The sequence below is a fragment of the Fukomys damarensis genome, unplaced genomic scaffold (assembly GCF_012274545.1).
Source record: "Fukomys damarensis isolate Sample0158 unplaced genomic scaffold, DMR_v1.0_HiC HiC_scaffold_19, whole genome shotgun sequence".
Classification (NCBI taxonomy): Eukaryota; Metazoa; Chordata; class Mammalia; order Rodentia; family Bathyergidae; genus Fukomys; species Fukomys damarensis.
The window spans coordinates 24,788,239-24,812,254 of record NW_022900931.1 but is presented as its reverse complement, the minus strand read 5'-3'; the positions used below and the strand labels follow the sequence as shown (position 1 = coordinate 24,812,254).

Sequence of the window (24,016 nt, the reverse complement as noted above, 5' to 3'; positions counted from 1 at the left end):
ATAACAAAAAAATAAAAAAGGACTTGTGACTCAGCTATGGTAAGGTTCTTACTCCCGGTTAAACACAAAGCAAGTCCAAATCTGATCACAGCGATGAAAATCTGGGAAGAATCCAAGCAGACTGTGCAGAGTGCCAGAAGAGAGGTGCACATGTGAAAAAATAAAGGGAAGGGGTAACTCCGCTGGAGGAGTTCCAAAGTCATTCGAGAAGAATTTGCTTCTGATCGAAGGAGCTGTGTAGAAAAGAAAAGATAACATTCCCAGGCTCAGAATCTATATGAACAGTAATCAGAATGCTCACAGATCAGGACCACCTTCTCCTCAGTCAAATAAAACACTCTTTTAGCTTCTCCAAATCACCAGCCATTGCTCATGTAGAAGCCATACAATGCATCAGTGATGTAATTGGCCATAGGAAATTTACTATAAAGGTTATCATACATTTGTATTTGTAAATTATATAGTCTTGTAAGATTGATAGTGAAATTGCACAGCAGTATATGAGATGTGCTCAAAATACATGAATGGTTAAATTTTGTAATGTTGATTATAGTAAAACACACACTGATGTTAATCCCCTTCAGAATTCTGCCCCTCACTTAGCTCACTGTTCTTACCACTTTCTGAATCAGCTCTGGAAGTCTTCTTCTTTTTGGCCGGGGGTGGAGGGTGGGGGAGGTACCAGGGAATCAAATTTAGGGACCTTGCGCAAGGCACGCAGTGGAACCACTGCGCTAAATCCCCGGTCCCGGAAATCCTTTTTAATCCTTTTAATAATCCCTTTTAATCCTTTTTTTAATGAAATCCTTTTCTTAATCCTTTTCACTTTTCCACCCAATGGAAAAGTGGGCTTGTAAAAACGTAGGGTGTGTCCCCACCCACCTTGTTGAGAGGACCTCATACCGTGCCACTTGTGGTTTCCCACAAAGTCAAGGGTAAGTGAACCCATGCAAGGTAAATGTTTGAAACTAATCCAGGGCCTCCAGGCAGCCTTAACAACCCAAGCAAACACACTCCTGAGAGAGGACTCCAGAACTCTTCAGAAAGTGGCACGAATGGTGCGACCAGTGTTGAAGGGGAAGGTGGTTAATTTTGATGTGGGGTAACAGCAGTGTGTCTCTTGCTGTTATAAATGTTTTTAATCTATAAATTCACTGTATATTTTTTCACACTGCATAGACAGATATTTTTTTCTCAGAAAAATATAACTGCCCGTTTTATGTGTACCAGGATGAGGGAACTTACAGGTTTTCTGACACAGCATGGAACGAAGAGCCTTTTCTGCCTTTGATCTTTTCAACCCTGTACACTGTTTCTCAAACCCACTGACTTGACAGCTCTATTACAGTTTTCCTTTGCTTCCACAGAGAAAGCTGCCCACACAACCGGGCCCTGCCCACGCCATAGTTCTCCCACTTAGCGCAGTGACAGGCTCACCGTCCCCCACAGAGTCCCACCCCACAGACAGCCCAAGACGTTCTTCCGAAGTCTCCGCGTTCTCCACCTGTGATCCTCTCCCCCAGTCCAGCTTGTTCTCATACTTCAGCGTTCAGCAAAAACGTCAGCTCCTCCTAGAAGCTGTCCCTCAGTGCCCAAGTGCCACCTTCCGGTTCCGGTTTCACCACTCTACCTATTCCCCTGTAGCATCTGTTATAATCTCTCAGAAGCATCGTCTTTATATTAATCGTTCTCATTTTCTCTTCCGTGAAAGGAGGATCTCCATTTCGGAGTGGAATGAGCGCGGCCTTCCCAATGGGAAGCAGTCCACCCCCTCCAAAAGAGATTGTTCGGAAGTACTTCCCTGAGACATGGATTTGGGACTTGGTGGTAGCAAAGTAAGTAACTTCCTTTATGTAGAAGATTCAGTAAGATAGAAACCCTCACAGTTTTTCATTCTCAGATAATTCTTTTCTTTTATATAGTTATACATACATAGTGACATAATTACAATAGTGAAGCAAATTAACATATCCATCTTCTGCCATGGCTCCATTGTGTGTGTTATGACCTAGGATCTGTTCTCTTAACAAATTTCCAGGATACAGTACTATTAACTCTAGTCCCCAGACTGTGCACTCAATCTCCAGATTTTTTCACCTGACATAAATGCCACTTGGACCCTTTGCCTGCTTCTCCTCCACCATCCCACTGTTAGGTTTTTATAGATTCAATTTCTTTATATCCACAAGTAAGATCACATGGTATTTTTCTTCCTGGGTCTGAGCACCTGCATTTCTATGAGGGAAGGGTTTTAATTCTTTGGGACATATACCCCGAAGAGGAGTTTGCTTTAATGACCCTCCATAGTTTCCCCTAAGTCTGTACTGATTTACACTCCCCCCACAGTGCACAGAAGGCCCCTTCTTCACACTCTTACCAACAATGCAGTTGTCTTCTTCAGATCTATGATTTCTGTTTGGTGATGTTTATATTTTTCCTTTTTTGTTGGCATTTTTACCTTGTTTATGCACTTGTCTTCTGACCTCAGTGAGCATCTTTACGATTATACTTTAAAATTCTCAGCTGAATAAATCACATACCTCCATTTCATTAAAGTTGGTTTCTGGAGATTTAACTTTTCCTTGGTTTAGAATACTTTTCCCTGTTTATTTTCTTTGACTCTCTCTGTTAGTTTCTGTACATTGGATAAGAATACCACTTCTCCCAAAATTGTGAGACCAGGCTCATGTACAACAAGATGCATTTTTCCAGTTAGTCCCACCACAGATTTTTGGCGTCTCTGAATCTTTGTGCTTATCCAACACGCTGCCTCTGTCCTCAGTGGCCCCAGAGAGATTAGCGTACGCTGAGACCTGCCTTGCCTTGAGATGGGAAAGATGAACCTCTTGAGATGTGGCTGGAAAAGTGAGCATAGGTGGATGGTCCCACTCCTTCCATCCTCAAGTGGAAGCTGGAAACTGAAACATAGCTCCCCTTCACTGGCCAGAGCTGGGAGAGCATCCGTGATGGATGTCTTCAGTCTTGTTCACATTCACATACTTTCAACTCATCATCACTTGTTTATTGTTGCCTGCAGGGTCCAAAACTGCCTGCTCCTTTTGTTCCCAGAGACAGCCATGCTGGCTGGACCCGTAGCTCTATCTCTGTAGTCTGTAAGCAGAGGAACTGTGGGGAGGCTCCATGTTCCCACGCAAGTGTCCAGAGGATACTAATTCCTTCTTCAGCTCTTAGTCACAGGCTGACTGAAGGTCTGATCCACAGGCCTGGGGAAGCTGGGACCTCCAGTGTCCAGGCGAGACTCATCAGGGAGAGACAAACCCTGGATCTTTTGCCTATTCTCTTTGCACCGAGTTCAAGGAGAGAGCTGTTAAAAATGCTCACACATTGATTTAAAACTGCCTTGGTTCTTGTTGATCTGAGAGGACAAGAATACAAGTACATTCCACTCCCGCAGGTAGAAAATTTGTGGTAGGAACTACAAAAGCTGGAGTTCTTGATGCATTAACAAATCCCTTCCAGGGGAGAGACAGAGACTTAGTTTTATTACTGAAGCAAGCTGGGTGGGAAGCACAGGAAAGGTCCAAACTCCCCTTCAGGTTCAGGTTCTCCTGTGGCTGCTGTGCACCTGCCCCTTCTGCTCTCTGATGAGGCTACACAGAAGCCCCGACCTCAGGCAACACCTGGGAAAATGCATAGACAAACCCTTCTGGCGGGTAACTGGGAACTATCAGTTAAGTTTTCATCATCCAACTCCCTCTTTTACACTTACTTTCAGGTGAGGCTTAGCATAAATACTGTTAGGAAGTTTCAATAACCGACTTGAATCAGAACCAAGAAATTTTGCAAAACTTTTATTCAAAGATTTCCAGAAAGCAAGCATAAGGACTAAATATGACCAAGAACCACACAGATGAAGAGCTAGGAGATGGTCATTAGTCTTAGGCTAAGTAAGCATAGACTCAGTCAGGCCAAATATGCGCAGTAGTAGTAGAAGTCAAAATTACAAACCTGCTCTTGGTGGAGCACTATTTTACAGACGAGAACTTAAGGACAATCTCAAATTATACTTGTAGTCCATTATTATATCATCCATAAATAATCGCATCACAGTTACATGTCCATAAGAGATTCTGGCCTAGATTGGAATAGGAAACAGAGCGGGAAGAAATGCCCTTGCATTTTTTTATGTTGAGTCTTGATTGTGCCCTGCATTGCTGGTATTTCTTTAGAATCATTTGTAGCAAAGTCACTTATAGGTGTAGGAAGGATTTACTTGGTGGCTTGCTTTCTGCCCCTCGCATCGTCCCTCCCAGTTCGTCGGGCGTGGCCGAAGTCGGAGTCACGGTCCCGGACACCATCACCGAGTGGAAGGCCGGGGCCCTCTGCCTGTCCCCGGACGTGGGACTCGGCCTTTCCCGCACCGCCTCCCTCCGCGCCTTCCAGCCCTTCTTCGTGGAGCTCACGATGCCTTACTCCGTGGTCCGTGGGGAGGCCTTCACGCTCAGGGCTACCGTGCTGAACTACCTGCCCGACTGCATCCGGGTAAGAGTCTTTCTTTCCTAAAGTGAATACAAGGTAACAGACACGTAAATTAACAGTTGCATCATGAGGACCTCTGACAAATGCTATACACAAGATGTGAACAGCAGAGAAAGAAACAGAGGAATGATAATGCGATATACATAGATACAGATAACAGCTGATATCGTTAAGGGCCAAATTTTTTTAAAAAATACATTGCTGGCCCTTATCAAAATTAAATTAGATACTTTACTTACTTTGCAAATTAGATGCAAAATAAAATTTCTGACAAGAACTAGAGTCCTTGTATGGTGTGCACAAGTCCCTGGGTTCACTCCCCAGCACTGAGAAAAGCAAAGCAAAAAAAGACTTCCAACATGGTATCAGTGTTCTTTCTTTGGTGCCAGATTACCCAAGATTCAACTTTGACATTCTCGTACTTTTCCTAGCTCATTCATTACACTCAGCCTCATTTTGTTTGTTTTTTGTTTTCTGAGACAGGGTCTCACTGTGTAGTTAAGACTGACCTGGAACTCACTATGTAGCCCAGGCTGGTCTCAACTCACAGCGATCCTCCTGCCTCAGCCTCCTGAGTGCTGGGATTACAGGCGTGCACCACCACACCCAGCACTCAACCTCTTTTTAAAAGTTGCAAGCATCTAACCTCTGCTGAAGCCATAAGTGCTTGTGGATATTTTATACTCTGCTGGGAGAGCAGAGTGAATGGTCCAGCCCATCTGCTAGGCCAACAAAATGGAGCTCACACAGGTAAAGGGCATTGCTGCCTTGCCTCTCCTCTGTGCCACCCCACGAAAGAGAAAGCTAACCCCGGAATGCTATGATCTGAACGTCAAACCCACCATAATGGTCTAAGGGTGCTTGATTTTCATTTATGTAATCGTTGCTCTTAGGCACCCTGAAATCTAAGCATTTCCTCCATATACTTTTTCTCAAACATGTTATCCTCTGGTCCCTTCTACCTCTAATCCCTTTGCCTCCTGTGTGGTTTCAGGTCAGCATTCAGCTGGAAGCTTCTCCCAAATTCCTAGCTGTGCCTGTGGACAGAGACCAAGAGTCTTATTGTATCTGTGGGAATGAGCGGCAAATGGTGTCCTGGGCCGTGACCCTGAAGTCACTAGGTGAGGGACAGAGTCCTAGAGTAAGCAATTCTCTGTGAGAAACTGAATATCTCAGTGTGACCCTTACAGCCCCTGCCAGTTCCCCTCAGGCACAGGCCTGCAGGTGGTGGGATTGTTTCCCTTTCACTCAAACACACCTAGAAGGATCTCTTTGCATTTTCACCTCCACCTCTGTTCTCAAGGTTTTTGCTGCTTCCCTTCCTGGGCTTTTGCGTTTATGAAATAAAAGTTTATAGCGCGTTAAGCCCTTGCACATCTTAAGTTTGCAAGCACAGAGGAAGGCAATGCCACTTCCCTCTGCTGTATTTGTTTTCAGGAAATGTGAATTTCACTGTGAGTGCAGAGGCCCTGGAGTCTTCAGAGCTGTGCAGGAATGAAAAGACCGTGGTCCCTACCTATGGGAAGAAAGACACAGTTATCAAGCCCCTGTTGGTTGAAGTAAGTGATCCTGCCCATCTCATAGGCCACACTGAGTCACAAAGAGGCTCTGGTGGGAACAGTTAGGGTTCCAACTCTTTTTTGACCTTGGGACTCTTATCTTTTATTTTAATTTACTTACCGGTACCTGTCTGCTGTCTATGATGTTGACATCCCTCGTGGGAAGTTGGCACACGGACATTGTAAATCTTAATTCCTTCTTCATCCCCTTTTCTTCCCCTCCTTCCCTCTCCCATCACTTGCCTCCCTTCCTTTTTTATCTTCATTTTGTGTTCACTTTTATGTAAGCAGAGCTAGTCTGTAATAATATCCATGGCAACCATATGTATGGATACTGTAATAGCAAATCGATATTGTGCATCATTCTCTCTCTCCCTATCTACCTGTGTACCGTCCCTGTCTCTCTGTCTCAAGATTTATCCTCCTCATTTTCCCCTCATACTCTCATGGATCAACCTGTCTTCCTAGTGCCTATGTGTATAGAGTCCATTTATACAGTGAAGCCCAAATCCAACTGAGAGACCTGTGGTCCCCGTCAGTGTGAATGTCCTGAATCAGTCCATTCTCATCTCTAATTTTTCTTCCTCTTTCCCAAAGCCTGAAGGAATAGAGAAGGAAGTAACAGTCAACTCTCTGCTGTGTCCTGCAGGTAAGGGCCATCACAGTATTTAACATTGACTGAAACCTGAATAACATTTGAAGTCCAGAGAATTTTTTGTATTATTCCTACACTTCCTCTACATTGTAAGACCTGAAGTGTGACCGACATGTGTGACAAAAGAGGAAATGAGTCTTAAAGAGGCCAAGTGCTTTGATCAGAGATCCTCCCTGTGCCATACATTCTGAATCTCTATTTCTTGCAGTGCGTTTTCAAACACCAAAATGTCTGTCTGATGAGTGTAGGTTGTGGACCTAGGTAGAAGGTGGGTAGAATCCAAATAATTATTCCCAAAGAGTACACTTCCTTGAATAATTAGCAATACAAGACAGGGAGAGCTGAATTCAGGCCATTCTACTGCTCAGTTTTGCATAGTTAACAGCATTTGATAATAAGACTACTATCTCATTCCCAAAAAAAAGAATTGTCGTGGCTTTTATTTTATTATAATATTAATATTTCTTTTGAGCCAGGGATTTAGCTCAGTGGCTCTGCCACCTGCCTTATAAGCACAAGGTCCTGAGTTTGATCCCCGGTACCAAAATATAGATAGATAGATAGAGAGAGAGAGAGAGAGAGAGAGAGAGATATCTCTTTATAGATGTATATCTTTAATGTCAATCCTGCATCTAAGGCTCTATCAGTCATGTAAGAGGTGACTGAGGAAGCTTATGGTAGAAGACATAACTTTGTCTTCATGCAGAATTTTTTAATCTGAATCAAACATTTATAGAAATTTACAGTGCTAAGAAATTTCTGAATATAGTCTGTTCTTGCACCAAACAAATATTGAATCAACATAATACATAGGTCCTTTGCCTTTCTCTGTTTATCTACTAATTTTGTTCACTATGATTTTTTTATATTGCCAGGATTTAATGGATCAAATGTGTTCTAAAACGTAATTCATTGGTTGGGTAGGCTTATTTCTGCATGTAAGTGAATTAAGTTTAATTACCTACATGATTATACATGAGGGCATTCTGCTTGGGTTTTAGTCCTTTCCATAATAGTTTTTCCTATTTGCTAGTAAAATATTAATAATAATAGTCTCCTCGTGTACATATGCAAGCATTGTGTATTTTTGGCAACTTTGTTGAAAATAACTTGACCATAGGTGCCTGGGAAATTTTCCTTTACTGACAGAGACACACAGGTCTTTGTTGTTGTTGCTGTTGTTGTTTCTTTACACAATTTTTAAGTAAGAAAGTTCAATCAAGACTGACTATAGCGGAATCACAACATCACACAGCCAATTTTGTCTTCTTTTGAAATGAAACTCTCCATACAGGGGGAAATTATGATGGGATGAAATTCTAAACTCAAAAATCCCAGTAGCCTTGTTTGCGGAATTTAAAAAGGAAACTCTTCTATGAAATGAGGCACAAATTTTCAGGAGTAGTTAAGTGTAAGGAATAATCTGGCTTTTGTGTCCCAAAAAACATTGCAGAAAGAGTTTTCATCTGACTGGTTTGCTTCTTTCCCTAGGTGCTGAAGTATCTGAAAAGTTATCCCTGAAGTTGCCATCCAGTGTGGTAGAAGAATCTGCCCGAGCTTCTGTCTCCATCTTGGGTGCGTGTCCAGCCCCTTGTGGATGTGGGCATTGACAGCTTCAGCTATATTTCCTTTCTGTAAATATTCACTCAAAAGAATAAATACAATTTTAACTTCTTTCTTCTTCCCTTCTTCAGGTTTGTTTATTAATTCTAATCATACTTCTGTCTGGTAAACTTATCCTTCCCTTAAAAAAAAAACTCCTATTTTAGACCAGCTGATTACTCATTTCTTTTTAATACTTTGGGTGGATTTGAATCTCTAACCTTCATGACTTCTGGTCTCATCCACTCTCCAGGCGACCTACTGGGCTCTGCCATGCAGAACATACACAATCTCCTCCAGATGCCTTACGGCTGTGGAGAACAAAATATGGTTCTGTTCACTCCTAACCTCTACGTTCTGGATTACCTAAATGAGACACAGCAACTCACTCCAGAGACCAAGTCCAAGGCCATCGGCTATCTCAGCACGGGTGAGTGACTGAGTGATTTCCTACAAACGTGTGACAGTGTCCCTTTCAATGAGTCCCTGGTAGGTTTGAATTAGTATCAATACTATTGTACCGATTTTATCTCAGTATGTTACTACTGTGATAAGAACATTATGATAGTCAGTTTTATGGAAACTGTCCACTCTCCAACTCCCAGTAAAATCACCCAGACTCAGGACCTTCTAACATATAACAGAAAAATTTTAGAAAAAATTACAAGAGACACCAACGCATTCAAGTGATTTCTCTGACCTCAGCATGGACTTTAATCTTGCCTTTTGTTTCACTGGTACTCCATTCCAGGCTACCAGAGACAGTTAAACTACAAGCACCAGGATGGCTCCTACAGCACCTTCGGGGAGAGATATGGCAGGGTCCTGGGCAACACTTGGTAAGGGAAAAGCAACTTTTTGAGCCCAATTTTTGTGTAGCTCTTTTACATATATTACCAAAATTATATTCATAGCAAGCCTATTGGGATTTGTATTATTAGACCTACAGTATATTATGCTAGATAAATGTACCAGTATTAGCAAGATAACAAGAAGAAAAGCTGGTATTTAAGCACATACATATTAGACTCATTTCCAAAATTCATCCTTAATTATATGCCAAGGTATTTTCTTTAAAATGACTCCCATAATTGAGTTTTTAGATGAGATAGTCAGACTATCTCATATGACTTACAGATGATAAACAATGTTAATTAATCTCCACTTAAATTGCATTTTTTACATCATACTTATCATGACTCAGAATAAATTCTCTTGGAGGAAAGAACTGAGCAGGCAACAGTGATATGAAATAATTTCTTAAATCCTTAAGATAAAGCAAATTAGAAGTTATTGCATATAAAGGCCACATATGAGAAGGTTCTGTCATCTACAGAATGAAATCTCCAAAGATATATTTAGAAGCCTTCCACAAATAACCAAGAAAATTAAATTAGAAGAACGTAGACACCCGGTGCTAAGGGAGAGGGAGTCAGCCAGGAAACACTACATACAGCACGTTAATCTTGGTTTACATTGGTTTATAAGAATCCCTGACAGGTGTAGGAAGAGTCGCTCCATGCCCACTGGTGTCACGTGATAGGAAAGCACTGTGACTACATAAAAACCACCTCTTTCTGCCCTGTCAGGCTCACGGCCTTTGTACTGAAGACTTTTGCCCAGGCTCAAAAATACATCTTCATCGATGAAGCACACATCACCCAAGCCCTTTCCTGGCTCTCCCAGAGGCAGAAGGACAATGGCTGTTTCCAGAGCTCCGGGTCACTACTCAACAATGCCATAAAGGTGAACCATCCTGGGACTGTTTTGTTGTTGTGATATCTATAGACACGAAGAGAAGGAGTGAGCATGTGGAAATTCCTGCCAAGAGGCGTCAGGAAAACAGAACCTGGATTCAGCCAAGAAAGAGGGGGTGGGAGTAAGATCAGTTGTTGCTTGGACCGGTGGGGACAGATAAATTCCACAGCGCAGCAGAAAGGAAAGACCTGGATTGCTCAGACCTCTTCCTCTTGCATATTTACAGGGAGGAGTAGAAGATGAAGTCACCCTCTCTGCTTATATTACCATTGCCCTTCTGGAGATCCCGCTCCCCATTACTGTGAGTAGTCCTCATTCGCCTGCAGAAAGGATAGTTCTGCACACGATGAAGAGGAAACCACTCGCCTGCTGTCCAAAACACTAACCTAGAAACGAAATGTCAGCCCTGCTACGCAAGGCTGATGTCCCCCGGATCAGCAGAGAATTTGGTCAATCCAAGAAAGATCTATACCCTCCCAGTGATGACTGTAGACTACTTCTCCCCTAACTCTCCCTCCCTCCCAAAAAAAGAGAATCTGAAAGATGTGGTCTCTATTCCTGCCTTTTGAAAAGAGAACAGTGGGTAAAAATGCTGTTTTCTCTATCCATAAGAATGAGTTCTCACCAGACAGATGTACTTACACCTTCGCTACAGCATGTGTGTTTAGTGGGAATGCCGGCGCCCCTGTTCAGTTCCCCTCTTGTGCCCCTTTCACAGCATCCTACGGTCCGCAACGCCCTGTTTTGCCTGGACTCAGCCTGGAAGTCAGCAAAGGAAGGCGCCCACGGCAGCCATGTCTACACCAAGGCACTGCTGGCCTACGCATTTGCCCTGGCAGGGAACCAGGACAAGAGGAAAGAGATACTGAACTCCCTGGAAGGCGAAGGTGTGAAAGAAGGTAAGATCTCCTGTCTCACGTATCCGAACGGTGACCTGCAGTGCAAAACTTCCCTGCTCCTGTCTCTGTGGTTCTCCTCACTTCTCTTCCATATCGTATTTTTTATAAAATCTAGAATCCCTTAATAAAATCAAACTTCAAAATATAAGAGGGGGCAGGCATAGCAGTGAGAAGCTCAGCCTTTGGAGACTACCTGGCTCCAAAACACACCACCTCTTTGACCATGGGTGAGTCATCGTCCTGTTGTGCTTCAACTCCGTCATCAGTAAAATGCGGTTTGGAATCGTATTCGCCTCACAGTGCTCTCCTATTAAATGAGTTACTATATGCAAAACACTTAGTATAAGGTATTCACACGGCAAATGCCATAAAATACTATTATTACTAAAAGGTATTTCCTAACATATTCTGAACCCATGCTTGGTGCATTGTATCATCTCAAACATAAGGAAAGGTTAAAGAAAGTAACCCAGAAACAGGTTCTGACGTCTCATTCTCCTTCCACAAGACCGATAATGTTGGCCAATCTGTTCACAGTCACACAATACCGCTGTATACGCCAAGGAAACAGAAAGTAGACTGCAGGTGATAAGATGTCCAGTACACATTCTGCCTTTCTCATTTAAATGTGCCACTGAATGTTTTAAATATACTGGAAAATATTTCAGAGATACAAAACGGTAGGAATAATAAGTAGAAAATACCCACACTACTCATCCATAAAGAATGAGAAATTAGACTCATTCATAGGAAAATGGATACATATTGAGGATATGCTCCTAAGAGAAATAAATGTCACACGTGTAAATACCGAATAGTCTCCCCTGGTGTGAATAAACTATAATAGTACATAAGATCCTAATGAGATAAGTGACAATGTGAAATAGGAAGAAAAGGGCTAAAGGTGTAGGGAAAGTGGGAAGGGTAGGGGGAAGGGAATAAGGGAAAAGAAAAAAATGTGAGAAAATGAAAAAATGGAAATAAAGTGTTTGTAAATGGGGAGGGGAGGAGGGAGTGAAGGGGCGGCAGGGACAAGGGGAAAAAAATGAGAACCAAGACCTGTCATGTGAAGGTACAAGATCCCAATAATGAATGTAACTATACTGTATACCTAGAATGCACCAATAAACTCAATTTAAAAAAAAAAAAAGAAAAATAACACTAGCAACAAGAGAAAAAAAAAAAAAGAAAAAGAAAACACCCACATATCACTCCCTCCCAGCCTAAGAAATAAAGCAGTAGCAACACCGAAAAAAAAATCCCTTTTCCCTCTTCCACCTGCAGAGGCAATCATTATTCTGAATTGGTGTTGCTAATTCCTATGCGTGTCTTTATAGTTTTGTTGCACATGTACTGCTAAATAATATACATAGTATGTACCATTTTTCATCTTTAGATATCCGTGGTTATTTGCGGGGTATTTCCGTGGCTTGGATTTTTGTGTGTTTGTTGCTGCTTATTTTTTAAGTTCAACACTCTGCTCCTGAGAGTAAGCACAGAGGGGTCTGTAATTTTAGTTCTCTAATTTTCTCTGCTGCAGAAAACACTGTAATACAGCATTAGGTCATCATTTGTGTATCAAGTTTCTCCTTGTGGACCTTGTTTTTTTGGTTTTTTTGTTTGTTTGTTTGTTTTCTCTCACAAGCAGTGCTGCAGTGAATTCGCCGGCCTCTCTCTCCTCACGCACATGTGAGGTTTCCAGGTTACACTCTGAGGAGCATGGTGGTGGTTGGTACCCTAAGCTGAATATTGCGATTCCTGACTCCCATTACCTAACACACACGGTGGCTTTGGGTGTTCCTCTGATCTGTTTTCAATTCGATGGATGTGAGTTCTGTCATGTGACCTGAGATCCTAAAGAGAAACCTCTAAGAACAAGGAATTTAACACTTCTAGCCAAGGTCTGGATAAGACGAGAAGTAGGAAATAGGCACCATCGTGAGAGCCCTTGCTGGGCCATTTCTTTCCCCCTCGACCCAACTATAGTAAAGATCCGACTACACACAGGGCTGTAGGCATCTGCCTCTGGCAACATTACCTGCCTTGACTTTGTGTGTTGCAGCACCTGAGTTCAGATTTACCTGTAAGAAAAACCATCTCTATAAAGTTTGAAAGATTACAACTGGAAAACAACCCTCACTTCAGCTCTGGCTTGGGTTCTCTCGCCTTAAATTAAATACAAATATTCAGTAACTTGTAAAACTCTTTTTCTCACACCCAGATAATTCTATCCACTGGGCACGGCCTCAGAAACCCAGGGAACCAGAGGGACATTTGTACCAACCCCGGGCGCCCTCTGCCGAAGTGGAGATGACGGCCTACGTGCTCCTAGCTCTCCTCACAGCCCAGACAGCCCAGACCCCAGCGGAGCTGACTTCCGCAGCACGCATTGTGAAATGGATCACAAAGCAACAGAACTCCTACGGTGGCTTTTCCTCCACCCAGGTGGGTGACTCCCAGAAACTGCTACTTCACCTTCAGGCAGCAAAACCTTCAAGTAAGCTATAAAACACATAGAAGGATAAAAAGAGAAGTTGGCAATAACTTGAAAGCTTATTAGTATACAAGCATAATGAGAAATAAGTCAACAGAGGCTGAAAAAAAAATGTTTTATCACAGGGTCCCATTTCCTGTAACAACTCTCTCTCCCTAAAGTAGTAGTAGGGCATCAGCAGAATTAAAAAAAGAAAAAACATCTCCCACCATTCTTCTGGAAGTTTTAACCATCTCATCTCATTCAAACTATTCTCAGAAGCTCAAAACCCAGCAATCGCCTCTCCTGGCAAATCTCTCCATTCTTGATGTGTCCCTTAAAGTGGACACGTTTCACGCTCCTCACCAACCTCTTTACACACAAATATTAGTCCACTAGGAGAATAGAAGATTGTCTTTATTCATCCAACCTCATAATCCTGGCCATGTGTGTATGCAATTCGTTAACATGTACCCAACAGGAAGTTGCATCATCAAAGAACGTAGCTGTTATCCTACTTGCTCTAAAAGACAGAATAGGACATAATGGCATCTTATCCTTTTCCCGTTGTATTAAACTCTTGGTTTTCCCTATGAGTGAAAAAAAACTAAATCACTCTGTTAAAAGCAGTTCTCATTAATTTGTTAGATATCAGTTATTTGGAAGATAGCATTCAGGCTGGATATCAAGGGATATTAAGAATATGGCATACGAAGGTGAAATCACTGGGCACCAGAACTGTTCCAGTAGAAAGGAAGTCATTAAATTAAGAAGATAGTCATTGTGATCATCTTTTATGTTTTGGAGAAACTGAAGCACGACTCTGATATGGCTACCAAAAAAAAACCTAGGATTCTCTCAGAACACTGACCTCAGCAAGGGAATAGGGTTTTGTGTGGGGAGAGGACGGACTGTGCTTTGGTGGAGGTGTATTGACCACAGTTGTGGAGAAAGGCATCATAGGCACGTAGCGGATGCCTTATATTTTTCACATCCCATGTCCAACATTAGAAAGCTAAATGAGAGATAACTTTCTGATGAAATAAACTTCAAAGGTATACCATCCAAAGTCTTGGTGAATGTTGTAATTCTGTCATCCATCTAAAGATTATAATCAATTTTGAAATTAGAATGTAAACATTTAAGTAATGAGGGAAATGGGATATTAAAACCACTTTATAGTGGTTTACATGGGACTTTGAAAAATATCTGTCCTTGAGGAGTGATCATACCTGTATTAGTCCACTTTTTATGACTATAACAAAATACCCGAGGCAACAAAGTTTATAAAGAAAATGAGTTTATTTAGCTCAGTTTTAGAGGCTGAATGTCCAAACAGAATGTCACAGTCTCTGGTGATCCCACTCCCCTACACAACTGCATCACCTGATGGCAGATGGCCAAGGCAAGAACACAAATGGGAAAGAACCCAACTCAGAGCAGGAAGCCATAGAGCTGAGTAGGGTCATGCTTGCTCCTTTTATAACAACCCTTTCACAAGAACAACCTTAATCCCTTCCAACAGCAGGATCCTCAGTGAGGCTCCATCTCTTAAAGGTTCTGCCATCTCCCAGGGTCACCGTGGCAGCCAAGCTCCCCACACACAAAGCACTTCCAAACCTGGCAACACCTAAGTGGGTGCTCTCACTCCTCTCTTCCAGGACACAGTGGTAGCTCTCCATGCTTTGTCCAAATATGGAGCTGCTACTTTTACCAGGACTGGGAACGCTGCACAGGTGACCATCCGGTCTTCAGACACATTTTCCACCAACTTCCAAGTGGACAACAACAACCGCCTGTTACTACAGCAGGTGTCACTGCCGACAGTGCCTGGGGAATACGAAGCGAGAGTGACAGGGGAAGGGTGTGTCTACCTCCAGGTGAGGATCCGATAACTGTTCTCACTGGAAAGTAGGGCAAATCAGAGAAAGAGCAGAGGAAGTGGAGAGAAAGTCAGGAAGAAAAACTTTGTTTTTATCTTTAATGTTTTGTAGACATCCTTGAAATACAATGTTCTCCCAGAGAAGGACGCATTCCCATTTGCTTTGGAGGTGCAGACTCTGCCTTCAGCCTGTGACGGACCCAAAGCCCACACCAGCTTCCAGATCTCACTGAACGTCAGGTAGGATCTCCAGACTGCATCACCAAATTCTCGTCTTCGTACTGGGACTCCTCACTAAGTGGGGAAGTGTGGCAGTATAGTTTGTGCAGCATTTACTTAAAAGCAGTGTGTTCTTTTAAGTTGATAGAATCCCTCAGTGCTGAGGTTCACCCTGTCTATCCCTTGCCTCCATGACCCATTAATTTCCAACCTCATCACTTAAAGGTTAATACTTCCCCCAATAATAACTAAAGAATATAACCCCTGGCCTGTGACTTGAATGTTTTTTTGAATGTAATACTATATTGTTCTTTGGTTATTCCAAACACAGAGAGAACTCTTGACAAGCTCAGGTAGATGGAAGTAATATTCTTACAGGCAATAAATAAATCTCAGTTTACATACAATATAATCAAGTTTAGAGAAAAACATATTTATATGCAACAATACTCAAGTAATCTTACCCAAAAAAAGTACCTGTCCACATGAATTTTATCATTTGGTTGGTATAACATTCAGGGAAAATATCAAGATAAAATATATGTCATAAATAACTGGCCTAGATTATAAGCCTCACATCCAGGCATCACTGGGAGAGACTTCTTAGCATGAGGATCCTCCATCTATGCACTTGAAATTCGGTTCTGCAGGTCCAGAGTAGGATTGAACTCTGTGGCTTCAGTAGGCTTTGTACAAACTCAAATTTACCACCAGATCTCTGAACCACTAGGGTAGTATATCTGGGAAGACTTATTTGTACTTTGTAGAGCTACTGCGTTCTTAACATGAACACAGAAAAAGAGAACATTTTATAACACAGAAAAACCCAAATCCTTCCTTTCCTGGATCTGCAGTTACACTGGGAACCGTCCTGCCTCCAATATGGCCATTGTTGATGTGAAGATGGTGTCTGGCTTCATCCCCCTGAAACCAACAGTGAAAAAGGTAGATTTGTTACGTGTGCAGGGAAGTCTGGTTTTATCTAATGGTTTATTTGTCCCCAGATGTCTTACTTGCTTTTCTTTCTCCTGGGACAAAATATCCATCAGCCACAAGGAAAGGAAAGATTTATCAGCTCTCAGTTTGAGGAGGTCTCAGTCCTTAGTCAACTGACTCCAAGGCACAGTGGCATAGCAGAGCAGCATCACAGAGGAGAAACAGTCCATGGCCGGGAAGGCAGGAAAGCAGGAGCAGTAGCATCAAGCCTGCCTTCCATCTCTCCCTTTATATTCCGTCCAGGAATAAAGCCCACACTCAGGGTGGGGCTTCCATTATCCACATCCAGAACTACGATAAACCTAGTTAGTAATCACATACCCATAATCCCAGCATCACACTCCCTAGATCCAGCCATCTCCAAAAAGCCCCAGGTATGATCACATGAGGCTTTGAGGGGACATCTGGATACAAACCATAACACCAGACCGAGACAATACTAATACTAAAATATACTTGGATTCCCAGCACCCAGGAGGCTGAGGCAGGAGCATTGTGAGTTTGAGACCAGCCTGGACAATTTAGCAAGTTTGAAACCAACTAACAGAACAGCAAACCCAGTCTCCAAAACTATCAGTTGAAAGAAGAAAGGGACAGATAGAAAGAGGAAGAGGAGGAGGGAGGAAGGAGGGAAGGAAGGAGAAAAGAAAACCACTTTGAAACATGAGTAATTACGAAGTTTATGTTTACTTTCATTTTCTTCAGACAAGTCAGCTTTGCCACCCGGGTCATGTGCCACACTAACCCTAACCCTTTTGTCAAAAGTATCCTTTGTTTTTATTTTTACTACCTTATGTTTTACATATAAAAATCATAGGAAGGAATTCCACCCTCAAGCTTATTTTGGTACTAAGAAAATATTTGTTTCCTCTGGATCCTCCAGGTTCCATTTACTAACTTTTGTCTCTTTTCTCTTGAGCTTGAAACATCTGACGACGTGAGCCGAACTGAAGTCAGCAACAGCCATGTCCTGATTTATCTGGATAAGGTGATCCCTGCCATAGTAGTTATAAAAAAATAATAAATAAAAATGTAATTTGGGGAATATCACCTCCGTGCTAGAAATTTGAAAATTCTAATATGAACTCCAGTGAATGTTCTCCTGTCTTTTAATTACATTTCATCTGAGATTATGAGGATAAATCACTTCTTTTTTTTTTGGTACTGGGGATTGAACTCGGGTCCTTGCGCTTGCAAGGCAGGCCACCAAACCGCTGAGCTAAATCCCCAGCCCCTATCACTTCTTATAATACTAGGCTATGAATAGTTCCAAGATTCCATAAGCACGAAATTCTACATGAAGCATTTTCTTTATGCTCACGATCATTTCAAAGATAACAAATAATGTGGGGAAGTAACCATTGTGATTATTAATTAATTAACATCCCCATCAACAGTATGAAAGAGGAAAATAATTTCAGGTTCAGTGATTTGGACCATAAAATAATAAACCAGTCCACCAATAAACCATAGCCAGGCGCAGTGTCACTTGCCTGTAATTCCAGCACTTGGGAGGCTAAGGCAGGAAGATCACTGAGAGTTTGAGGTCAGCCTTAGCTACATAGTGAGTTCAAGACCAGCCTGAACTACATAGTAAAACCCTATCTCAAAAAAACAACAAAAAATATAATTTTATAAACAGGCCCAATGTTGTAGATTTAAAATTTTAAAGGCTTCAGTGATCAGCCTTTTGTATACTTCTCCTTCAACTCTGCAGAAGCATTTCTACAGGGTGGAAAGGCAAAATTGTGCCAAATCTCTGAATATTTAAAAAGGACATAGCTAGTCAGCCAACAAAAAGCATATATAAACTTTCCCTATGAAAAGTACCAACTACTGGCAATGATAGCATTATATGAGTCATCTCGGTTATTTAAGAAATAATTTGTGGATTTTCTCATCTACTCCAAAAGCTTTGTACAAAGTGTAAGGACCCTGTAGGGTGCAGTTAACATTCCTTTTCGAAAAAAATAGACAAATGCCTATTATTCATCTATTCAAAGAGAAATCAAAGTTCCCTGGAAGGTCATTCAACTCCCTTTTGTTTCTAGGTCTCAAACCAGACACTGAGTTTGTCCTTCTTCATTGTGCAAGACATAGAAGTAAGAGATCTGAAGCCAGCAATAGTTAAAGTGTATGATTACTACGAGACAAGTGAGTGAGAGCAGCTGTCACATAGAAATTAAATCTCGGCATGAGGGATGCTCTGGGTGTTTTATTACATTACACTCTCTTATGGCTTTATCTTTGCCTACATTAAGTTTTATTCTCTACTTTATGTTTTCTAAACCTACACAGTAGAAACTACCTACATATTTCAACTGCTAAAACAAAAAATTATGGGGTATTTTGTTCCCTTTTGTTCAGAAAAACCAACTGTAGAATAATACGAGATTTAAGCAAGTATAACATCTGAACTGTCTTTTCTTTGAGGGGTTGGGGGAGAAGATACAAGATTCTGTACCTAAAAGGACAAAAGAAGGCAGCAGTGGATATGTAGAGTGCCTGATGCTGACCTTTCTCAATCGATGCCTTTCTTCCCACATCCAAGATTCCTGCACGGGCTTCATGTAATGAGTTTTGGTTTGTTTGTTTTTCAGATGAGTTTGCAATTGCTGAGTACTCTGCTCCTTGCAGCAAAGGTACGCAATTTATACTGCCTCAAAATGCAGTCAGGCTCTCTCTGGTTTGTCCCCCAGATCTCCTCCTTCATAACAGTCTGTGTGAATACTCTTGAGAGTTTTCATATTATTCACGCTACATATGATCATAGAAAAACACAGGCATTTGAGAGTCTCAGTGACTGTCAAACTCGGGGAATTCACAGGGCCGTTTACTAGGTTCTTATCCCTAACAGATTCCATTTTCCACTACACTAATCAGGTTTCCTCAGGCCCTGTGCCCCCCAGACTTAAGGGAAGGAACATCTCTGCTGATGGAAATCCAAATCCGCCTTAAATTTTTTTTCTTTCCATTATCACAGATCCCGGGAATGCTTGAGAGCCACACATTTGAGAAGTCCTTTGGGGGCTGGAGGCCCTGTTCTTAAGACTTCACAGGGGGGAAAAAGTGTTTTTATGTCTCCGAAGATTTGATAAATAAACATTTTTCTTATCAAGCTCTATTACTGCTTCCTCATTCATTCCACCATTGTTATTTCATTTCCATATGATTCCAAATAGAATATTGAGGGGGGAAATTAGATGTAATTAAGAACTGAGGGATTTCAAAATATTAAAAAGGAATTATTTTCAGAACTAGAAAAAAATCCTAAAATTCATATAGAATCAGAAAAGACTCAGTGTTGTATGAAAGGAGAGGTTAGAAAAGATGCAGACTAGCCAAAGCAACAATGAGCAAAAAAAAAGCAAAGCTGTACTCCTCAAACTCTGTAATGGAATCAAGGGGGAAAGAATACCTCCAGAATCATTCTTGAAAGCTAATGTTATCCTGGTCCCCAAACCAGAAAAGGATCTAACCAAAAAAGAGAAGTATGGGCCAATCTCTCTAATGAAATAGATGCAAAACATCTTCAACAAGACACTGGCAAGCAGAATGCAATGAATCATCCAAAAGATCCTACACCATGACAAGTATGCTTCATCCCAGAGATGCAAGGATGGTTCAATATCCACAAATTAGTGAGTGTAATTCATCATCTAAACAGAAGCAGGACAAAAATCACATGGTCATCTCAATAGACATATTTTACTAAGTGAAAGATCTCAGACTCAAAAGGCTACACACATTCATTCCCACACTCGTTTCTTTATTCCAAGAAGGATTAATATGATGTTGCTATTATTTCAGCCTGTGTGTGAGGTTGGGACCAGAGCAGGTTGCTGAAAAGCCTCAGCTGCACTGGGCGTCTGCAGTGTCACCAGGCTGCTTCTCAGGTGCAGAGGAGCAGACCTTCTGGGAAGTGCAGGCTTCTCTAGCTGGTTAGCAGTTTCACCTGTCCAATATGTAGTTGAACAGGGGATGGATCAGCACCAAAACCAGCTCAGTGGTTGGGGTGAACCGGTAGTGTGCAGATGGTCCATCAATCAGCTGAGTGAAGCCAGGAGGATGCAGTGGCCTGGTCTGGGATACCACCTGTCCTGCACACCCCTCCACAGGCCAGGCCTCGCAGGTGCTCGGGGACACCTCAGCCACATGGGATGGCCATGCCTGGTGCTGGCCCACCCTAACCACAAACAACAGGGAGTGCATTTTTAGAGCGCTTTTTAAGAACCCAAAACATGTATAAACCTAAAACCTGTGATGGGGACAGATTCGCCATATATGTAGTTAGCAAATTATTTGCACTGCATTTATTTAGAAATCTTACAATTGCCTTTATACCGAAGTACTTCCATAGCTGTTTATCTCTTCCATTCATTTGCCAACATATCTAATGCTTTTAAAGATTTCACTTTTTAACATGAAGTTTCAGACACTCGTTTCTGATGAGAATTTGGCTGGTATCTGAAGAAGTGAATTTTCAGACTTTATTTTATTCCCACATCTCTTCATGGCTTGGCATTTCTTCTTGGTAGCAGAGACACATTGAAGGTGGTTAAAAGCACAATAATTTGCTTGGCTCTTTCATCACAGTTTAATATAGGGTTTTCTACCTTTTTTTTGGTTGGTTGGTTAGTTATTTGGTTTGTTGAGATAGGATCTAGCTTATGTAGTTCAGGCTGGTCTTCATAGTGCAGTCTGGTCTCGGACTCACGGCAATCCTCCTGCCTCAGACTGGGGATTACAGGCTGCTGGGGTTACAGGCATGTGCCTCCACACCCAATTTCCATAAAATTTTAAAAATACAAAATTGTTTGAGGCTCCAATCCACAGGCCCCACTCTGCCCGTGTGGAGCTAGTTAGCTTTTAACCTTGATAACTCAAGTCTTCGCCTGAAGTGACCAAACTTTTACACACTCTACAATATAATTTAAGAAACTGGGAAATTACTAAATGCACATACATAACAATTTAAAATAGACAAAGGGCACAAGATAGAAAAAAAAAAGTAAAAGGAGGAAAATCAGAACCCCAGTGAAAGGACATTTCAGATGTGCTCCAATATGATTTTCCACTTCCCAGTAGCTAGTATATATTTACTCACCATTAAGTTCAAAGCAAATAATGTCAACTTCAGGCATTTTTCTTAGTCTTCAAAATCTTACTCGCTATTGCCAGTTGGTGAAGTCAGCTTTTAGCTTTCTGTACTGTTCCTGGTTCACACACTGCCGTGACACAGAAACTTCAGTGTCCTGGCTACGTGTGTGTGCTCTCGCATTTAGGTCCTGGTCACTCGTGCCGTGCGTGTGTGCAAGCTCATATACACACGTGTACACACCCCACGAACACATACATGCGTTCTCTCTCCAAGAAGGCCTTGTGAGGAAGTTGTGGAAGGACTGGCTGACCAGGCCCCTGGACACACCCATGCACACACACACACACACACACACACACACACATACGCACGCACGCCTGCACCCCAGGAAGGAGGTGTGCCCGCACTTGTGCACGGCTCCCTAAAGAACTCCGCTGTGACCTAGACCAAGCGCAGGATCCCAGCCGGCCTCGACTCAGCCCACGTCCCAGTGCCCCTTGAGCAGGCTCCAGGCCTCCAAGGCAGTGCAACTTCAGCCAGGAAAAGCGCCCCACCCAGCACTCACAGCGTGAGCTATGAGGCCACCGCTAGGCCGCAGGATCTGACGGAAGAGGAAAACACTTCTTCAGTCGTCAGCCCCACTTCCGGTTGTGTGCAGTCTGGGCCCTGGGACGGAGCTCACGTGCTCCAACCGCTCCAACCTCTTTGGAAGTTATCCATTTGTAACTTTAAAAACAAGAAAAAATATCAGTTGGCAAATGCAATTTTTTTTTCTTTTAAGTTACGGAGTGGGTGAATTGTAGGAAAATTATTATTTTGTCTATAAACAAAGCTTTCATGAGATATGTTGGGAGTATTCTGAAAGTGTGATTCTACTTTTGCAGGAAAAAATCTAAATATCAATTTATATTGCTGTATTTTTTACCTTATCAAGATAAATTTTAATATGCACATATCACCAACTTAAAATTATACCTGTGTCTGCGTTACCATTTAAAATTCTTATTCATTATGTAATGTAATCAGAGAGAAGCTTCAAAAATGCATTTCCTGTGATTGGTAACTGCAGCTATTGCCGTTATAAACGCTTCAGTTTATTTTTAAATTATTACATAGAGCAGGTGCATTTAGCATAAATCATTCTCCAAGCAGCATTTAACTAATAATTAATTAACCTGCTTTAAAACATTAAATTGTGGATTAAAACAAATTTTAAAAGGCTACAGAGAACAGGTGCCTGTGAGTTCATTCAAATGACATTCTACAAACACCACAACCAGGCAGAAAGCACACCTTCGGTGGGGGTTCTACAAAGTGTCCCAGAAAATATGAGGAGTCACAGAAGTTGCACGATCTATGTATTTCTCAAAAATAATGTGGGGGTAGGAAAAAGCAGCTATTTTGTAAAGAACAGAGATATGCTTGACACGATGGAAAAGTTCTAAACATGGACAGTCGTGTTTGCATGACTTTATCAATATACCTAATGGCACTGAAATGTGCACTTAAAACAGATTAAATAGAACATTTTAAGTTGTGTAAATTTTACCAAATAAGGACAATGAATAATAAACAAAACCAACATAACAAAAAATTAATAGAACTACACATCAAAATTAATTTTCTACATGTAAATTATGCCTCTTTAAACCAGACTCCAAAAGAAAAACAACATTTTGCAATGGCTCTATTTTCTCCTGATCTTTATGTGTTTTTAATACCTCTTACGTATTCATGTTTTGAGGCCGGCACAGTGGTACACACCTGTAATCCCAGCACTACGGAAGACTGATGCAGGAGGATCTCAACTTTGAGCCCAGTCTAGACAGTTTAGCTACTTAGCAAAACCCTACCTCAAAAGTAAAAACCTAAAAAATAAATAAATAAATAAATAAATAAATAAATAAATAAATAAATAAAAAGGCTCAAGATGTAGCCCTTCAATGTGAAGGCCCTGTAATCAAGCCCCAAGTTAGTAAGTCCCCAACTTATAAACATTTGAGTTATGAGCTTTCACAGGTATACTGTATAAGACACTGTCAGCCTACAAACTCATCTGACTTACAGATAATTCTGGAATGGAACTCATTCTCAGGTCTGAGTTTTGTATTACTTTTATGATATATCCTTCTGGTGTTTTGTCCGACTGCTCTAGCTACTTCTTCTGCTTACATTTGTATATTCTTCTTTCTCAGGACCCTGTTCTAGCCTTGTTCATGTTCTTGTGCTCACACAGAGTTCATCTGTTCCAACAGACTAAATCCTCCACATGTAAAGATGATTCCCAAATTCTCATCTCCAGCCATCAGCTGCTTCCTGGACCTCAGCCAATCATATCCCCACAACAGCAGGTGTTATGATTTGGATCTTAA

At 41.7% G+C, this 24,016-nt stretch overlaps 1 protein-coding gene across 1 annotated transcript in view; it reads left to right on the top strand.

The window, feature by feature from the left end:
• Positions 1-19,595, top strand: part of LOC104850732 (alpha-2-macroglobulin) — a 39,218-nt gene extending 19,623 nt beyond the window's left edge. Inside the window, exons 18-36 of the mRNA XM_010607800.3 lie at positions 1,712-1,835; positions 4,275-4,503; positions 5,495-5,621; positions 5,938-6,059; positions 6,657-6,708; positions 8,206-8,289; positions 8,570-8,746; positions 9,068-9,155; positions 9,906-10,062; positions 10,301-10,375; positions 10,793-10,973; positions 13,195-13,418; positions 15,108-15,326; positions 15,441-15,568; positions 16,402-16,492; positions 17,463-17,531; positions 18,595-18,697; positions 19,144-19,185; positions 19,527-19,595. Coding sequence (XP_010606102.1) covers positions 1,712-1,835; positions 4,275-4,503; positions 5,495-5,621; positions 5,938-6,059; positions 6,657-6,708; positions 8,206-8,289; positions 8,570-8,746; positions 9,068-9,155; positions 9,906-10,062; positions 10,301-10,375; positions 10,793-10,973; positions 13,195-13,418; positions 15,108-15,326; positions 15,441-15,568; positions 16,402-16,492; positions 17,463-17,531; positions 18,595-18,697; positions 19,144-19,185; positions 19,527-19,543 — 2,309 coding nt within the window. The 3' untranslated portion in view covers positions 19,544-19,595. The remainder of the gene's footprint in view (positions 1-1,711; positions 1,836-4,274; positions 4,504-5,494; positions 5,622-5,937; positions 6,060-6,656; positions 6,709-8,205; positions 8,290-8,569; positions 8,747-9,067; positions 9,156-9,905; positions 10,063-10,300; positions 10,376-10,792; positions 10,974-13,194; positions 13,419-15,107; positions 15,327-15,440; positions 15,569-16,401; positions 16,493-17,462; positions 17,532-18,594; positions 18,698-19,143; positions 19,186-19,526) is intronic.
• The last annotated feature ends 4,421 nt before the right edge of the window (positions 19,596-24,016 follow it).